Raw genomic sequence first — 18,220 nt, forward strand, 5'->3', positions numbered from 1 at the left:
AGGAGAGCTGTCAGAGCCCAGAGCTATCACCTTTCCTAATGTGGGAACTAAACTAATTGCAGGCCAAGGAGCACCCTCAGCTCTCCAAGGAGGGAATGGTGAAGGGAATAGCAGAACACTCCTGAACAACACATGAAGCAAATGGGAAGCCCTTGTAATGAATGTGGACACACTCAGATGGTATCAATGAGGCAATTTATATGCTGCTCTCCCTGCAGCAGCCTCATTTGTCTGGAGTTTATTTACCCACTTAGGGCCAGGTCCAAAAGGAATCAACGGTGAATCTCGTTAGGCAGCTCAAAATAACATTTTCAAGTGGGAGAATGAAAGGAGGTGAAAATGCCTGGAGAGTTGGAAGGGAGGCATTCCCCATTTGTGCTGAACAAACCAGGGCTGCTGGAGAAGGGTCTGAGCCTTGCAACTCCTGTATGAGCTGGGTTGCTCAAGAACAATGCTGCAGTTTGAGTTTTTTCCCACAGCTTACCTGGAAAGCTCATTACACATGTCAAGTGGCTCAAATGCAGGTGCCTCCAAATTTATGTTCTTTCAGCACACTGACCTGTTCTAGTAAGGATTCGTGCAAAACCAGTTCTTCTTTGCCCTGCCCAGTTCAACATTTTACCTCTTTGTGACTTTCAGATTTTGCAGCAGCCAAGGAGTGACACCCTGTGCAGGGACTGGATTTCCAGCTCTCCATGTGGCAAAACACTGCCAGTCCTCAGACACCAGTGCTGCCCAAGGCTCCACAGCAGGCCCCACTAGATGTGCCCTCCCTGTTGGCTCAAATTTTAACATTTAAATTTCCCCCAGTTGCCAAATTACTCAAGCTTTATGCATCTCACTCCTGTTCTAGTAAAAGGTTTCCAATTTCCTTGGGTTAAGTACAACTCTGTATTGATTGAAGACAATTCCCTTCTTCCAGAAAACTAGTGAGTATCACTCATTTAAAAGGAGTAGGTGACAAAACCACCCACAAATAATATTAGGAATCATACATAACTCTGAGACTCCACTCACCTGCCCCATGCAGCTTCCCTATCACATACTGCTTTGATATTAAAACCAAAAAGAGCCAGTAGTGACATTCCTGTTCTGTTTTAGCAGCCGTGGCTTTTCTATCTTGAGCTTCAGCCACCACACCACCCGATCAGTCACCCTCAGACCATGACAACTGTTCAGTTCCTCTAGGACTCCAACTGAACTGGCCCAGGATAAGATTCTGGATACAGTAACCACAGTATTTTTAGTAGCAGATGGCTCATGTAAAGCTCCTTACTAGGAGGGAAAGCTCAGCACAGACCTCTTTCCCTGTACAGATACTCCCCAGCCTAGAGCCAAGACTGGAAGAAGAAAGAACAAGGGAAATACAAACCCATACATATTGGATACTGGGAGAAAATTTTCTTGGAAACATAATAACAAAACTCCAAAGCACATGGAAGGGCATACCTGGCCTGCAGATGGGAGAGAGTGCAAGCTTTGTCTCCTGATCTCTTTCCATAACCAAATGCTTCAGAGTTTCAGCAGCAACAGAAGCCCCCAGGACTTGGCCACACTCACTTTCCCCTGCCTTGATTTCTTCACTGCCTTCATCTTTCACTGCCAAAGCTGGCTCAGCAAGTCCCAAGCCTGTTGCATCCATGTAGTCATCCACAGGATACAGGTCCAAAATAGTCTCCCTCTCATCATCAGGAAGCTCATGACCAGCAGGTTCATGCTCTGGCTCAGCAACCATGGCTTCTCTGCCTTGATCTTCAGCCACCTCTTCCTCCTCTACTTCCTCCTCATCTTCATCATCATCATCATCCTCCTCATCTTCATCATCCGAGTCTGAACTTGACTCGAATTCAGAGGAGTCCTCACTCTCATCAGATGATTCAGCTTCAGCCTTGGAAGATGAGGGACTTGCTACATCTGCAAGAACAAATGCCTTTAGTTCTGCTTTCTGCCTTTAATAATCAGTCAGGGGCAAATATCCCTTCCATGTCAAAGTGTGGAAACAGCACCACCAGCAGCAGGTGGGTTTGAAGGAGTGGCCTCCCAATTCACTTACTTTTGCAGAGATTTATAAATCCTGTCCCTGGCTGCTCACAACAATCACCATACAACATGTGAGCAGTAGTGCTGCCTGGCACCTCCCCACCTGGGTCTGTCAGTGCACTGTATCTTTTACTAAGATTTTCTGCTGCCTTTACACATGGCCTTAAAAAGTGGAAACTACCACCTTCCAGAGCAGGAACTGAGTGATAGGACAGAGTTATTAGCAGCCAATTTACCCTTTTCAGAAATCTGGTCCCTTCTCCCCCCAGCCACTCCAACTGCACTTTTGTGCAGTTCACAAAACAAGCACACATTTAGCTGGGCTTGAGACCAGTGCCCCTGTGGCTGGGCTGGGCTGAGACTGCAGGGCTCTAAAGGGACCCACTGACTGAGGGATCACGGAAACCTCACAGGTATTAATTAAAAAGACCTCTCTGCATTATATTGTGTAAAACTGCCCAGTGAATCTGGTCCCTTCTCCCCCCAGCCACTCCTGGTTCACAAAACAAGCACACATTTAGCTGGGCTTAGACCAGTGCCTCTGTGGCTGGGCTGGGCTGAGATCAGGTAGGGACTGCAGGGTTCTAAAGGGACCCACTGACTGAGGGATCATGGAAACCTCACAGGTATTAATTAAAAAGATCTCTCTGCATTATATTGTGTAAAACTGCCCAGTGAAAGGAGGTCACAAAGGCAGAAGGGAGACCAAAGGTGACACTTGCTGCTTCCACTGCAGCTCCTTACCCTCCTCGGAGTCCTGCTCCTCCTCCTTGTCACTTGTGTCTATGCCTGTCTCCTCCTCATCTTCATCCTCGTCTTCATCATCATCTTCATCCTCATCATCTTCATCCTCCTCATCCTCCTCTTCCTCCTTTGCAAGAAAGCATTGCCAAAAATGAACAGTGCCTGAGCCTGTGACCTGGCTGTCAGAGCAGTAACCACCAGGGACTCTCAGAGAACCTGAAGAGGGAGTGACCTGACAGAGGCTCTGTAAGGATGGCCCCACCAGGAGCATTCATCTCCTAGAAAAGAGAACCTTGGCACTTGGCATTACCAGGCCCCCTTTTAATGACAGACAGCATTGAAACTGCAGCCACACACCAACACACCTTGCCAGGTGCTGCTTTCACCAAGCCTCCCTCTTCTTCCTGCTCCTCTTCCTTCTCTGAAGATGACTCTTCCTCTTTCCCTGATGTCTCATCTCCCTCCTCCCCCTCACTGTCAAGCTCCAGTGGCCTCGCTGGTCGCCGTCGCAGCCCCACTGCCTCTGCATCCTTCTTGGACAGGTCAGATGTTGTATCAGAAGCATCCCTGTCCCTCTCCGACTCTGAGGAGCAAAAGCAACAGAAATTACCATCAAATACTTTGGAAAGGACAGAAAGAGTTAACTACATAAGGGAAACTTCTTCTTTGGGAAGATCAAGTTAGGAGCAATGTGCCCATGCGGTGTGAGGGTCCCCAGGCTTACAGGGACTTGCTGATGTCACAGTGAACAGTGCTGATGGCAAAATGTGGGTGGCCAAAGCTGACACTCCCTAGGCAGAGCAGACAGGAGACATGGCACAAGTGAGATCAGGACAGGTGATGTGATTTTAATGCTTTTCTGTTTCATTTTTTGGCTTCAAAACAACTTATTATATTTCTGAATCGACTTCTACATGAACCCATATGCAAAACAAAGGGTATCCAAAGCTTTGTCTCCTCTTTACTTTTCCCCAGTAATAGGAAATAATGTTAAGATATTTTCAAACAGATTTTTCTGGCAAATAACTTTGGTTTCTTTCTCAAATCAAATGCAGAGCAAACTGTTATGTGCTTCCTCCTACCACATCCCAGCGAGCTGTGAGCACACCCCAAAGAGCCCATGAACCCACCTGAGCTCCTTCTGCTGGGCCCAGCACAGCTAAAATAGGTTATGAGTTATTCTAAAAATGTGGCTCTTAAACTTCCCACCAGTGAATTTCAGATAATTGAACCCAGAGGGGCCATGTCCCAGCTGATCAGAGCTCTGTGAGAAGCAAGGTTTGGCTCAGATCCTTGACTTTGTGTTTAACTGTAGAGTGAGCACACTGCTGTGAAGTTTAAAGGATTCAGCTTGGTGGGGTTTGCATCTGCTCCTAGGTTTCAAACAAATGCACTTTGCAAACCTTCATCTTCATCATCCACAGAAGTAGAAGGCCGGATTCTCTTCTGATCTCCCGCTGAGGCAGCTTCAGGTGGCTCCTTTCTTTTCACCTGAACAAAAGACACAATTAGCATTTCTGAAAGTTTAGAAACGGCAGAAATCAACTTCTTCAGCAAACTGCCACTTCTTTACTTTGCTGTGGTCACAGCAGAAACCAAGGGCCACTTCCCAGCTCTTGATCTCTTTATTTGCTTGCAAACAGAATTTCACTGTGAATTAAACTCTACCCCTTCAATTTGCATGAAAACACCCTGGGTACCAGCATGGCGCTGTCATCACCAGGTACTCTGAGGATGACAGAGGAAACTCTTGACAAATCCATGTGTCTGAGATTGTAGTAGAACAGAAAGAGAGCCTAAGCCCATGGCATCTTAAAGAACCTCAAAGCAAGTTTTACTCTAAATAAAGACTGGAGAATCTCTCATCCCAAACCTTTGCTTGTACCCTTCTGTGCATTCAAAAATCCTAATTTCAGGGAAGCTCTCTACACTCCCCTATCCAAAATTTCTTTTAAGATACTTTTGATTTTTTTATGCAAATGCTTTTCAAAATGGATACCCTAGGTTTCTGAGGAGACAGAGTTTAAGCAAACTTCAGGTGAGACTCAGCTGCCAAACCATCAGATTCCAACCAGAACAGGAACTGTGTAAAGCACCATGAGCATACATGTAATTTCATGATCATGCTGAGATGCTGTGCCCTAAAGACAGGAAGATGTCCCCTTCCCCCTGCAGAGCAGGGAGATCCTCTACAGACAACTCACACAAGTGGAGGATGAAAAGCTAAGGGAACACAGGGTCCTTGCTCTGGTCCTGGGGGGTCAGAAGCAACCCCCTGAGTGAACCCAGCGTGGGGTGAACAGCCTGAGGGCTCTGGGGCACAAACCTAGCGAGGTCTGTCCTCCCAAGGCTCCCCTGGGGGATGGCAGCACAAGGAAGAGGGTTTTGTTTTCACCTTGAAGGATGGCAGGCGGATGGCCCCTCGTAACCCAATGCCCAGGCCGATGGCCTCGTATCCCAGCCCTTCTCCCTTGTTCCAGTTCTCCAGCAGACAAGAGGCCATTCGATCCTTTGGCTTTGGTTTTTCCTCCAGTTCTCCTCCAGACTTCACTGGAGTGAGAGACGCCTGCAACAGAGAAGGCACATTTGAGAGGGGAAGTTTTTTGGGAAGGACACAAAGCCTGGAAACCATTTAAAGAGTCAAGGCTTGGGAAATATCACTGCCCTGCCCAAGCATCAGTTTCTTTGAGGGCATCTGAAGATGCCCCACACCTGAAGGAACCAGAGCTGCACAAAACAATAGAAATAACTTGAGTGTGCTTTAGGCAAGTCAGCCCAACAATGTGTTATCTACCTTCCTTCTAACCCACATCACTGAAAGCAACTGCAGACCTTCCAGTTGGGAACACCTTCCTTCTGTTGAGTGTAAGGCCAAATATAGTGCATCAAAAACCACACACATCCCTGTGTTTCCTTAGCAACCAGAGCCCCAGTCCACAAAACCTGTCAGAAGGCTCCACTCCTGGGAACAGGGACATGAAAACATTTAGGTGAAACACCAAAGGGTCTAAAAAATAGACACACAGCCTCAACAAATCCTTTTTTATCAGAGCTGAGGTGTGAAGGAAGAACAGGAATTCAGACCTCTGCAGCTGGGGAGAGGTGGACAAGCCAGGAGAATGTCACACATGGCATGTCACACTCTGCCCAAGCCAGAGGCACTGGAGGTGACACTCACCTGCACCAGCCCAGAGCACAACACCCCAATTTCTCCTGCACACCCTAACAGAGCTCACATCCAAGCCAGAGGCACTGGAGGTGACACTCACCTGCACCAGCCCAGAGCACAACACTCCAAACAGTTTCTCCTGCACACCCTAACAGAGCTCACTTCACAGCTGAAGTGGGCTGTAATCACCAAAGAGGCAATCTCCTGCTAATTAGGGACAAGACTAATGGGAACACCAAGCAGAGAATCCAAGCAGCACTCTGTGGCCAGCATGCCTGGTTACTCCTGGCACTGTGCTTAAGGAATCTTACTCAGGCTTTCAAACCCAAACCCCCCACTAGATCTGGGAACAAAGAAAGGCTTTCCCCTAGCTCAGGCAGGAAAGGTCCATGGAATGTGCTGCCCTCCCCAGCAACGTGCTCCTCTCACAGCTTTCACCCCATACATTTTCCACCCTGCCTGACCCAGGACACCAGATTTATCCTTGAGCCTTCCCACCCTTAACCTAGGGCATCCTTTTGGAAGTCAATCAGCTGCCAGAGCTGGAATCAATCAATCAATCAATCAATCAGCTGCCTTTGATGGAACACAGCAGCCAGAATCAGTGTGATGGCAGAGCACATGGGGAACTGACCTCCAGCTGCCACCAAGGAGCCCAGTAACCCCCTCCTCACACACACAGACACCAGCAGTGGGAAGGTACAGTTAAATATTCAGTTTAGGCTGAATATTCATATTTCATTCTCTGCAAAAACAGACAACTTGTGCCTGAGAAGGAGTCCTGTCCCACCCCAGTGCCAGGGGTGCCCAGTCCTAGCAGAAAGCTCTGAAATCTATGAGGTTTTTCTGCACACAGCAGTAACACATGCCCTGGGGCAGAAATGGTTCTGGCATCTCTGTTCCTGGGCAGAATGCACAGGTGGTTTTCCATGCAGCAATTTCATATTTTCAATTACACTGCTCACATCCAACATAACCTGTGGCAAAGATTGTGGTGAGCTGCTGTGGTACAGTCAGCTTCCCTTCCCAAAATGGCTTATAAACCCCAGGTGAGGGAAGAACACCCCAAATCCAGCCATAACTTGGGATGTAAGAGAGCCTGAAGATCTGCCTCAACTTGCTTCTGCTTCTTCACCACAGATGTCTGGTTTAAAACAATTTCCTGAGTGTTTCAGTTGCTGCTTTTGCAACTATTTGCTGGATCTGTTTCCTTCATTGCCCTGGAAACTCACGGGCCTCCTCCAAGACTGTCAGCACACGCTTGCTGCCAGAAGAAAAGCTCTGAGCATTAGTCAGGAGGAGAGGGACGGGGTTTGTGCTGCACATCAAGCCAGCCAGCTCTGAGCCACAGTAAATTACACTGTCACAAAACAGCTGTTAAGCAGCAGCATTACCAACCCCTCCAGAAAGCCAAGGAGCTCTCCCAGGCACCAGAGTTAACACGCAACTGGTTTACAGCAACAGGTGGTGAGGATACTGCTCTGAAAACTGACATCTGAAACAGACCTACCTGCAGGTTGTGGTTTGTTTTGTTATTTTTACAGTAATTCACTGCAATGGTAATTTTGAGGCTTGCATTAACCTTTCTGTAGTGTTAGGCTTTTTGGGTAGTGACAAATTCATCACAGAGCTGTTTGCTGACTGAGGTACACTTCAAATTGGGTGAGAAAAGGATCAGAGGATTCATGCAAAGCTGTTTTCTCAACTAATCCCTGGAACTCTCAGAGTATTTGGCCAATGTTCAGGTTTTGAGTTAATTGCTGCTTTGTACATGCATTGGGGAGGGGGCAAAAATAGAAATACCCACAAATCTCATTGCACAAAGTGGGGAACACAAGACAGAGGCTTGGTGGTTTCAAACACTCCTCTTGCATCTGACCTTAGTTTTTCAGAGCTAAACTTCAGCTTCCTCTTGTACATGAAAATTTAGGGGTTTGGGTTTTTTAAAGTCAGCTCCAGGCCCCACTGACCCCACACACTGGCCACAAGCACTAAGAACAGCTCTCCCCAGGACCCAGGACACAGCATGTGAAAACCCACTTTTGCCAGACGCTCCTTCTTGTCCCACCAGTCATCAAACGCCCGGAATGCCACCACCTCGACCATCTTGCGATTCAGGTCCCTTTTCATGATGGCCTTCAGTTCCTTCACTATGACCAGCAGAACTCCATCCACAGTGGCTTTGTGGGGATCTTCCTTCTTCGGCTCATAACCCGGGGGTGGAACCGAGGGGTCAAACTTGGGCAGAGGCGGCCACTGCTGCCCGCGGGCGAGAGCGGCTCCCATGGAGAACGGGCGGTAGGGAGGAAGATTCACGAACTGCATCCGGCCCGTCATGAAAGGCGGATACTGGTACGTGTTCTGCGCCTGCATCATGCGGCTCAGCATCTGAGTTTGCATCTGGAAGGACATGGGCATGCCACCCCACTGGTTGCCCAGGACGCTGATCATATCCACCTGCATGACCGGGAACATGCCGGGGTGGAAGGGGGGCAGCGGGGGCAGGATGTGGGGCGGAGGCACCCCGGGCGGCGCGGGCAGCGGCGGCGGGGGCACGGTCACGGCTGGGTGGGTGGGCGGCGGCGGCGGAGGCAGAGGAGGGGGCATCGGGAAGCCAGGCTGTGGAGGAGGAGGAGGAGGAAGAGGAGGGAATCCCGGTGGTGGCAGCGGGGGGATGGACGGGGCCATCACGGCCGTGTTGCTGACGGAGGAGTTGACCACAATGGTTTTGGCACATTCCGCGCTGGTGATGGGCGCAGGGTTGGTCTCGTCGTCAGAGATTTCCATGTCCTCCCCTGAGGAATGCTGACCCTGCCACAAAAGAGAGAGAAAAGGTGACGAGCACATTCTCTTTACATTAAATACCACAGAGCTGGGCTGCTTCAAACAAAAGCTAAGTTTAACACACATTTTAATTGGGAATGCAGAAAAGCGAGCGATGCTCTGAAAAGACAGGGCCCACTGTGCAGCTGCTGCCTATTGAAGCTTTTCTCTTCCGTGTCAGACCTCAGGAATCAGAGAGGTAAAAGCTTTCTAAAAGAGCATCAGCACCAACTGAACAAAACCCTCAAGCTTCTATGGAGCAGGAGGAATTGCTCCCATGCTTGCTGAAATACACACAATCCAAACATCCTTCATGCAAGATACATTATCTCATATTTGCATCTAGTACTCCTAGGTACATTACACCATGAGTTTTTATTCCTTAGTTTTTCCATGCACAAATAATTATCCTGTTTTTTAATTATAATCCCTGGCTCATTTGCTGTCAACTTCTAACCTCTAATTGTGGAAATACAATACCTCCACAAGGTTGCTGCTACTAACAGTTTCTTGACTAGACCACAGCAATTCACATGGGGAAAAAAGAGCCCCAAATCTGGTTAAATTGCCTTTAAACATCAAAGTCATAAATGCTGGGATTCAAAGACATAGCCTGTGTTATGTTTTAGGACAAAATGAATACTTTACTAGCTACAAGAAATACAGACTTGTAGAAAATGCTAAAACTATGTCCCACCTCTGCTGCTAAAGGGATGGAAACTGGATTAAAACAGAGGGTGCCAGCTTGCTCTGAAGTTTCAAAGCTGCCTGACTAGGTCTTGTACAAAAGAAAAGTCTCAGGAACTACCTCTATCCTCAACAGCACATGGTCATACCTACACACTGTGTCCTACAGGCACTTCAGTCCTCAAGGTGTCTCCAGCACCAAGAATCCACATGCATGACTGTCACATCCCTGACACGAAATACAGTAACCAAATACTGCTGAAGACATATCCACAGGGCGACAGTTTATCTAGGAAACATGAATGGGACTGATCTCTGACTAGAGTGATGACAGCAGACAGGACAGGGTCCCTGTAAGCTCCAAACAAACGTCTCACATTGCTGATGCCAGTGAAGAACCCCCCGTGTTTCTCAGCCCAGGGCACAGCAGGGATGGTCCTCCTGGCCAGAGCCCTCCCACTGCCCTGGCAGCCAGCAAGAGATCTCCATCAAGTGCCTCTCTCTGTCACAATCCTGGCAAGAGTTTGGAACCTGCTGGCTGTTATCAGCCAAATTTGACTGTAGATCTCAAAGATATTTATTGTTTGCTCCACATTTCGTGCCAGCAGGTGCCTCTTCAGTCTGCTCTCCTAACAGCCTCCCCAGTGTGAAAGGAAAGAGCAGTATCAGACACTGGAGAACCTGGAAGTTCTGGGAAGAGCTGCTGAGGAGCAGACTTTGTTGGCAGTTTTCACATTGAAGTCGCTGTGATTTGATTCTTAACCTGTGAATTTCTTACTGGCATATGCAAACAAAAGCAGGAGCAGCTGAGTTGACTCTGCTACAAACTGTCACTGTGTGAAACTGAGCAACCACAACTATCCAAATCACTCCAAATGTTTCCCGTTTTATCAAAGGTCATCTCTGCTACAGCAGCTACCACCAGAGAGCAGGCTGAGCACGATGCTTGCAACAGCAGCTGTGCAAATCCTCCAGCCCTGGCACCTCCCCTCGCCCTGGCCTCCCTGCATTCCTCCCCTGCAGCACAACCCACTGCCTCCCACAGCACCTGGGGCACCCCCAAAAAGCCACTCACAGTTTTAGTGCCCAAAATTCCCAGCAAGGAGACACCATTCACCTGGCAAACACTGGGCAAGAGCTACTGACCCCTGGTAATGGTGATGGAGAGGGGACTCCTCCATAGTCAGAGTCACTTTAGTGCATCTGTGCATGCAGGGAGAACTCCAAGGGCTGTTTTGTAAACCCTAAAATGAACAGCTAAAACAGAAGTAGAGGTGATAACCCATTGCACCTGAGTCCCTCCAAAGCCCAGTAGTATCATGCCCTAGAGCTGCCCACATCTGGCTCACACTTCTCAGTGGGTCTCACACCCTGCATCCTCTCCCCAGCTGCTCCATTGCGGTCACGTCCCGCGCCGAGGATGGAGGGGAATAAAAGGACATTCTGCAGTTCCAACCACTGCAGCCCCAGTGAAAGGAGCAGAGGAAGAGCAAAAAGGACGGCTGTGGCAGGTGTAAACAAGATTCCTGTGAAACAGACCCCGGTTTTCAGTAAGTGAACACAAAAGGCCCTGTTAAAAGCACTGGCTCCAATTGCAAACACTGGATGATGCTAAAGGTTGATGCAGGATAGAAAGCCAGGAGTGTTCAGGCTATCAAAGACAGACAAAATCAGCTCCAAGTTCACATTCATCTCATCTGATGGGATATGGAGAAAAGTCACCCCATGAGGCCTCAGGGGAGGCCAGCACTGAGCAGTGTCAAGCCACAAATTCTCCCCAGTCCCTCCTGCAGGACCTTGCACCCTCCCAGAGCCCTCCCAACCTCCCACCCTGGAGCACCCCAGCCTGTCCCAGCCAGTCCTGCCACACGAGATTTGTGTGCTCCTGCCCATCACCCAGAGCCCACTGCCATCCACACCAGCCTCTCATCACCCTCATACCAATGACTGCAGTCCTGCCTGATAAATGAGGCTGGTTTTTGCCCTTGAAGGAAACATCACATAGAAAAAGCCAGTCCTGAAATTGCAGAGAGGTGGCAGGACTAGCAGGATTCCACGCTTTAGGGCACAGAGCCTCCTTCACCCATATATGCATTCATTTTTACTTAAGCTGAAATGAGAATTGCTAAAGCAATAAGCAGTGTTTGAAAGATTTTTCTTTTTTTCACTTCTGGTGCTCAGATGGGTCCACAGGAAGCAACAACAGATTCCCTGCTTCCCACAATGTTGGGCTTCAACTCACCTCCACTTGCACAGTGCACACAGTCTGTGCTCCAGTTTTATCCCAGGCAAGACGGATAGGGAGAGAGAAGGAGATTAAATGGCTGGGAGAAAAGGATCAGAAAAGGCACAGGGGGTAGGGGGAAAAGAATCACAAGGTTAGGAAAGAGGTCAAACCAAAAGATCATCTACAAGGAACTCTTTAAAGAAAGTTAAGAGTAACAAATATTTAAAGCGGATGACTTTCCTGTAACTGCTCATATCTAAGGGGGAAAAATGTAGGCACCAAGTGAAAGAGATCAAGGTACAGATAGAAAAAGCAAGAGGAGACATAGAAAGATCTTCTGTTATTTCAATTTCTTTTCATTCACCTGTCTGAACCTGGATTTACTATGGTTGCTACTAAATACCTCTCAGGGTAGAGCTGAAAAGCACCTGTGCTGTCCTCTCAAAGAAGCAGCCTTCTAGCTGGCCTCCCTCTTTGCTCTCACAAGCAGAAAAAAGTGAGCTGATAGATGACATACATACTGCTAGGAGAATGTCACAGCCATCATTGTCAAAAAGCCCTGTGTCAATCAGTCCCAGAGTTCACCTGTCTGTTTCTGAGGTCATCTGGTACAATGCCACCAGAAAATCTCTCTTCAGCCCACTGAGAGAAATGCCATTTCCAGCTAAATTAATTTGCGCTGCCATCTTTACTTTGGATTAATTAAATTAAGAGTTAGCAAAACAGGTATTTAATTATACGCATGACACATTTTTCCAAAGGTTCTTTAATGATGCAAATTTGTTGGGAGAGATTCATGTCAGCGTAACTGGTTATAAATGGCCTCATTCACTGTTCACCCAAAATGTTAATTGCCACCTTTAACACCAGCAGAGTGTGCAGAGACTCTTAAGTTAAGTGAGGGAACATCCTGGGATGCCACTCCATCAGCTGGAATAGTGACAGGGTAGAGCCACTGGCTACAGGGTATGGATCCCACTCAGAGCGTTTTGCAAGCAAATAACATCTCCAGAGATAAGAACCTACATCCTAATATTGGCATGCAGACGTGGCAGCTTCCAGATGTGAGGAGGCTGATCCATCCCCTGCCATCGTGGCAGTGATTGGGACCTTCACTGTACAAGTTGTTCAGTACGTTTCTCACAGGCAGAGAAACTTCCATCTCCTTCTAAAAGGCCATCTGACAAAAGAACTTACTCAGAATTTCGGAACACTTTTTGAACATCATCAGCTTACAGCTCATTTCATTGAAACATTCTGCTGGGTACCAAGTTACTTATATTTGAGGTAGGGAACTGTACCAATGAACATAGCAACTACTCTGGCATTACCTGGCTGAGCTCTGGTGCATCAAATAATGAAATGCAGGATCGATGGCATTTCCCTGTTCTAGGCAAAGCACACGTGGCTCTGAACTGCCTCTTGTCTTGCTGGGAGACCACGATGACATGGTGGGACCGTGCTGAGCATTCACACCTCGCAGTGTCAGGCGTGAACAAAGCAGACTCGGCACCTCATTTGCAATGCACACAAGTATTTTTACTTTGCTAACCATAATTACAGCCCTGCCTCGGGAAGAACACGCTCAAGGGCGGTGCTTTGCTGATAGACACGGAGTACAGGAGGGCAGAGCCACTCCAGGTGGTTTGCCAGCAGTCCAGCAGCAAAAACACAGAGCAAACTGCTGCCTGCACCTTCCTGGTGAGCTTTCCAACCTGGTCAGGTCACTGTGCTGTCCCAGTGCCTGTGGTGGCTCGTGGTGGCCAGCCCACCACCACAGCCTGGAATCAGGTTGCTGCCTCCTCCCCATGGGTTAGTCAGGTCTATCAACCTCCTCTGGGCAGCTGAGAGAGCTCCTGTCCTCCTGCTGCAGTCAGAGCCCGCCAGGGCAACCACAGCAGCTTCTAATTGGAACAACTTTCTGGTGTTTGCACTGTAATAAAATGCCCAGCTCAGTAATTGGCAAATGGAAATATTTACATATTACAAATCAGTGATTATAAAATATCTCCAGCAACATGTGATCCTATCGCTTAAAAAGACTGCAAGGTTTTTACATAGTTATATATTTATACAGCACCTCATAAATGAACTCACAAGCAAAGGCTACAAACACACAGATCAGAGTGATGGACTCAATGCTGTGTCCCACAAAAAGATGCACCAAAAAGGCCCTAACAGAACAGGGATTTCTCACAGAAGGAGAGACACTCCTTGGATGTTTTGGTTTCTCTAGTACCAACTGCCAAAGTACCTCTTTCACTACCTGAAAAGGAGAATTCAAGCTCTCTGTGATAATATCCCACCTAACACACACACTGTGCTGGCTCAGGTTTGCTTTGGTCTGGTACTTACTTGCAGCACTTCTTTGGCACAGGCAATGCTCCCCACACCTACAGGGCTGCCCAACAAGTAAAACAAGTGACAATAATATCCAAGTGCTCCTTGTAAACAAACAGCACTGCAAACACCAGCCCAATTTACGCCACTTACTTTCCTTCCTAAGGCCAAGAGGGAACTTTGAGTTGATCTCTCAAACCACAGAAGGATAGAGGGAGAATTCCCTGGAAGACCCTGCTGGTCCCAGAAGAGGGGAGAGGGATGAGGAAACACCACGTGCCTGCTTGTGTCTCACAATGTGCTCCATCAGGTGCTGGTCCCTAATTAGACCATCCTGCACATGGGGAGATGCCACAAGTAGGGATTTGGAAGGATGCAGGGAAGGATGACAGCTCAGCTGGGCTGTCAATGTAGGGCAGGAAGGGCTTTTGAGAGGAGAAGGCACATGGGGCAAATGCTTACAAAGGGAAAAGGTCTCCTCACTCACTTCCAGTATTTCCTGACATCAGGCACAGAAGAAAATTGACTTATGTTTTAAGGACAGCAGGAGAGCTGGACAGCTGCCCAAGAGTCCATGCCATCATCAGAAAATCTAGTGAATCAAGATGACAAAACAAGCTAAAATGACTCCTGTAGGATGGACAGCAGTGCCAAAGAGCAATCCAGCCTCATGCAAATCCACACCACACTTCCTGCAGGCCTTCACATGCACTGAGCAGCTGAAATGGGGCTTGACACTTCCAGACCTTGTTTCAGACTCCAGAGGGGATTATCCTGTCTCCCTGCAGGACAGTGGAATAACATCAACATCTCCATGGAAAGGAACTAAGCAGTAGATTAAATCAGTATTTCCCAAAGCAAAGCCCTTGATGTGACACAGGGCATGAAATGGTCCACACAAACCCCCACCAAAAACAGGAGAAAATTAATGCAGTGATTGAACAGGAGTACTGTATTTGACTGCACAGAGGATCTCCAATGGCTGTAGGAAATGATGCAGGGATTCTTCCTTCCAGAAGTCAAAATAGATCCTGGAGTAAGAAACACCCCCCTAGGCAGCTGCTAGGCATTCCCACAAGGCTAAGAACTTCTTTCATTCAGCAAGTGATGCAGGGAAGGACAGACAATTCTAGGTGAAACAAGAAAAGAGATGGGAAGCCTGTGTGGTACAGTCTGAGGTAAACAGATCTTTACTGATCCAGAAAAAAGGTAACTTGAGGAATGTGATTCCAAGGGGAGAAGACTAAATCATCATTCAGTACTTTTAAAAATCCATTCTCTTGGTAAGGCAGCACCACAGTCCAGTTTTCAATGTGGATTTCAAGAGCCCACTGCAAGAGCTTCCTAGGACAGAAATCCTCAGAGCCAGGAATTAAGCCAGTGGGAAAACAACTGCCTGAGCTGCCTCAGCAGAAATCCTGAAGAGATGAACTAGCAAAGAGAGCTAGGTTAAGTGGGTTGCTCTGTTTGTTAGTAAGCCATCACAGAGAGGAAGGCTTAATTCAGGTCTTTCTCCCTCCCAAGAGGAGGAGGCTCCAAACTGCAAACCTCATGGCATATGATGTGGTTACACTGCTCCTGTCAGCAAGATCATTGAAGAAGGGATATTTGGAGCAGCCAGACATTACCTCTGGCCTTCCCATGCACCACAGACTCTCTGGTGTCTTCAGGGAGAGGCCAACATAACATCCTTGGGGTCCACATTCAACAACGCTGACACTGGAAACTTCCAGACACCCAGACTGCAGAGATCTGAGTGGGGACTGACACCAACACCCAACTGGGCAGGTGACAAAATACAGGGAGAGTGAGATGGGGAGTCCCTGGCCCCCAGCCCAGCCCAGGGAGGCCTGGGCAGCCTGTGAGTGCCCCCATGTGAGGCTGGCCCACACAGCCCTCTGCATTATGTGCACAAATCCGAACTGGCAGGGTAAATGTGTGCCAATTCAGGGCCACTGTCATGTGGCCACAGCGTTTTTCATCACATATGAAACACCCTAAAATTGGATTTACCATCTCATGGAACCATGGTCTTTTCCTTCAAGTCTTAAGTAGATCTCATTAAGGGGGGAAATAAAGGGTTTCTTTATGGGGGGGAGGAGGAGGTAGGGAAAAGGAAGGAGGAAAAGAGAGGGGTGTTAACATTGGGAAGCCATGTAACAAGGCAGAGTCTTTCCACAGCAATGGTTGTTCTGGTTTTCCTATTTTAGATGGGGGGAAGGGACAGCTGAAGAGCTATTTGCAATCTAACTTCAAAGGCTTTAGTCGGCTGGGAAGCTAAGTCATGCATAAAAGGATGGTAGAGTGGCAAGAAAATACCCCCTACAGATAAATTAGTCAGGGAATATTCTCTGCTTTTCCCAAAGACTTTCATACAGCCTGACTGCCTTTACCCAGGTAAAGCCCTTTTCAGACACCAGGTTCAGTGATGCAGAGTTCTGGGAACTAACCAGCCAAATCCAACAGAGGAACTGAACAGTCTCTCTGAAAACAGAAAGGCACTGGTACACAGGCAATGGGCTCCTCTGTCCTTTTCTGCCACCTCAGCTATTATTTCAATCTACAAAAGTCCACATACAAAAGATGCAGAGCTCAAGGCATTATCCCCTGCTCTAAAGATGCAAAGAAAAGCAAGGAATTCAGAAGAAATCACACTGTACACAGAGAACTCCCTTCCCAAATGATTCTGTAACGCTGCCTTGCTCTTCATACTGGTGCAGAAATGCACCCACATTTCTAAAGAAGGTACTTTGCAATCAGAGATAAAGGGAACTGGCAACATTAGATCAGAGTCCACCTATAAGTAGAAAAAAACCCACCCTGCAATAAGTGCATGTGCAGAGTACACAGATCCCTCACAGCTCAGTGCCAGGCAGAAGCTCACGTGCCAGCCCCTGACCTCACCCTCATACTTAAACCTTAGGTCAAATGGAGCCATGAATTCAGATCTTGCTACCAAGAGGCTGATAAGAAAGGAGATAGGCACAGAAAACAGTCTAGCTCCCCAGCTGATAGCAGCATATTGAAGAATAGGTTGTACACATGCTGTATTTAAACAGTTCTAATCAGCACAACTAGGCCAGGTTGATACTCTTCCCCTTTCACACAGCACTACTGTACCCTTGAGTCTCTGAAATCACGTGGCTATCACAGGTATGGCAGCATTTTCAGTGTCCTGTTCAGTGCTCCTGCATTTCAGTGCTAGCACCAACAGTGTTTCATTTGCAAGACCTGGATGTCCCCAACATAAAACCTGTGCAACACTCAGTCTCTTCAGAAGGGAGAGCAGAAATGAAGGAATTTTGAAAAATTGAAATTTTTGGGCAAAAGAAAAGAGTTTTTGTTAGATTATTAATCAGTCTCATCCTTTAAAGCTCTCCTGCTCATTCCCACCTGTCCTCCACACTGCTCTCCTTCCAGCAGCTCTGTTCTAGCCCAGCTCCTGCTATTTGAAAAGAAATATGCATGAAAGAGGGAACACACTGTTAACAAGATCTTTAGGACCTTGTTATCATCCTAACTGCAGTCATGGTGGCTGCATGGTATGGTTTCAAACGAGGAAACCTGTGGCTTTCTGTTCTGGAGACAGCCACCACCATCACCCCAGACAGGAAAATAGGACATCTGCTGCATTTCTGAATTCCCAGAACAATTGCTGCAGAGGAGATGGTTCAGCCAGCCTGCAGGATCTTGACTGACAAAAAGCATTCACCCACTTTGGACAAAGCCCCCACTGGAGGTGGCACAAATGCTCTGGGTCCAGCAGCTGAGTAGATGTTCTTCCTTAAAAGTAAGGGTGAGGCCAGCAAGAAACTGCTCCCCTTTGGTAACATTTCTCTTCTCTCTGGAAGCAGCTTGAATTTTTCACTGCTTTATTTCCTGCTTAGAAATTGCTTCTCTTGCTGTACTCAGATTTAACTAAGTGCATGCAGTTAGAGAGGACAGAATCAGGCTCATCAATTGAGGACTGTAACATATTAATTAAAACAATAAAAATCTTTTTCTAAGACAGAGCAAGAAATACCTCCAAGCTGTCCTTTTTCAAAACCTGCTCAATGAAGGAAATGCAACTTTTCCCCTCTTTTTCCACCCTTTGGGTGATAAAAACATAATCCTAGTGGCTGCCAACTGCTGACTGATCCCTTAACAAAAATAATCCCTGTGCAGGACATAACATTTCTCATGGCCTT

The 18,220-nt window shown here is 47.6% G+C and overlaps 1 protein-coding gene across 2 annotated transcripts in view; it reads right to left on the minus strand.

The window, feature by feature from the left end:
• SETD1B (SET domain containing 1B, histone lysine methyltransferase) overlaps nucleotides 1-18,220 on the minus strand; it is a 47,645-nt gene that overhangs the window by 9,728 nt on the left and 19,697 nt on the right. For both annotated transcript variants that reach the window (XM_039724793.1, XM_039724794.1), the window contains exons 7-12: nucleotides 7,994-8,764; nucleotides 5,180-5,350; nucleotides 4,188-4,275; nucleotides 3,150-3,367; nucleotides 2,785-2,911; nucleotides 1,450-1,914 (exon numbers count right to left, since the gene is read on the minus strand). In XM_039724793.1, coding sequence (XP_039580727.1) covers nucleotides 1,450-1,914; nucleotides 2,785-2,911; nucleotides 3,150-3,367; nucleotides 4,188-4,275; nucleotides 5,180-5,350; nucleotides 7,994-8,764 — 1,840 coding nt within the window. The remainder of the gene's footprint in view (nucleotides 1-1,449; nucleotides 1,915-2,784; nucleotides 2,912-3,149; nucleotides 3,368-4,187; nucleotides 4,276-5,179; nucleotides 5,351-7,993; nucleotides 8,765-18,220) is intronic.

The sequence above is a fragment of the Passer montanus genome, unplaced genomic scaffold (genome assembly GCF_014805655.1).
Source record: "Passer montanus isolate IOZ18808 unplaced genomic scaffold, ASM1480565v1 scaffold53, whole genome shotgun sequence".
NCBI lineage: Eukaryota > Metazoa > Chordata > Aves > Passeriformes > Passeridae > Passer > Passer montanus.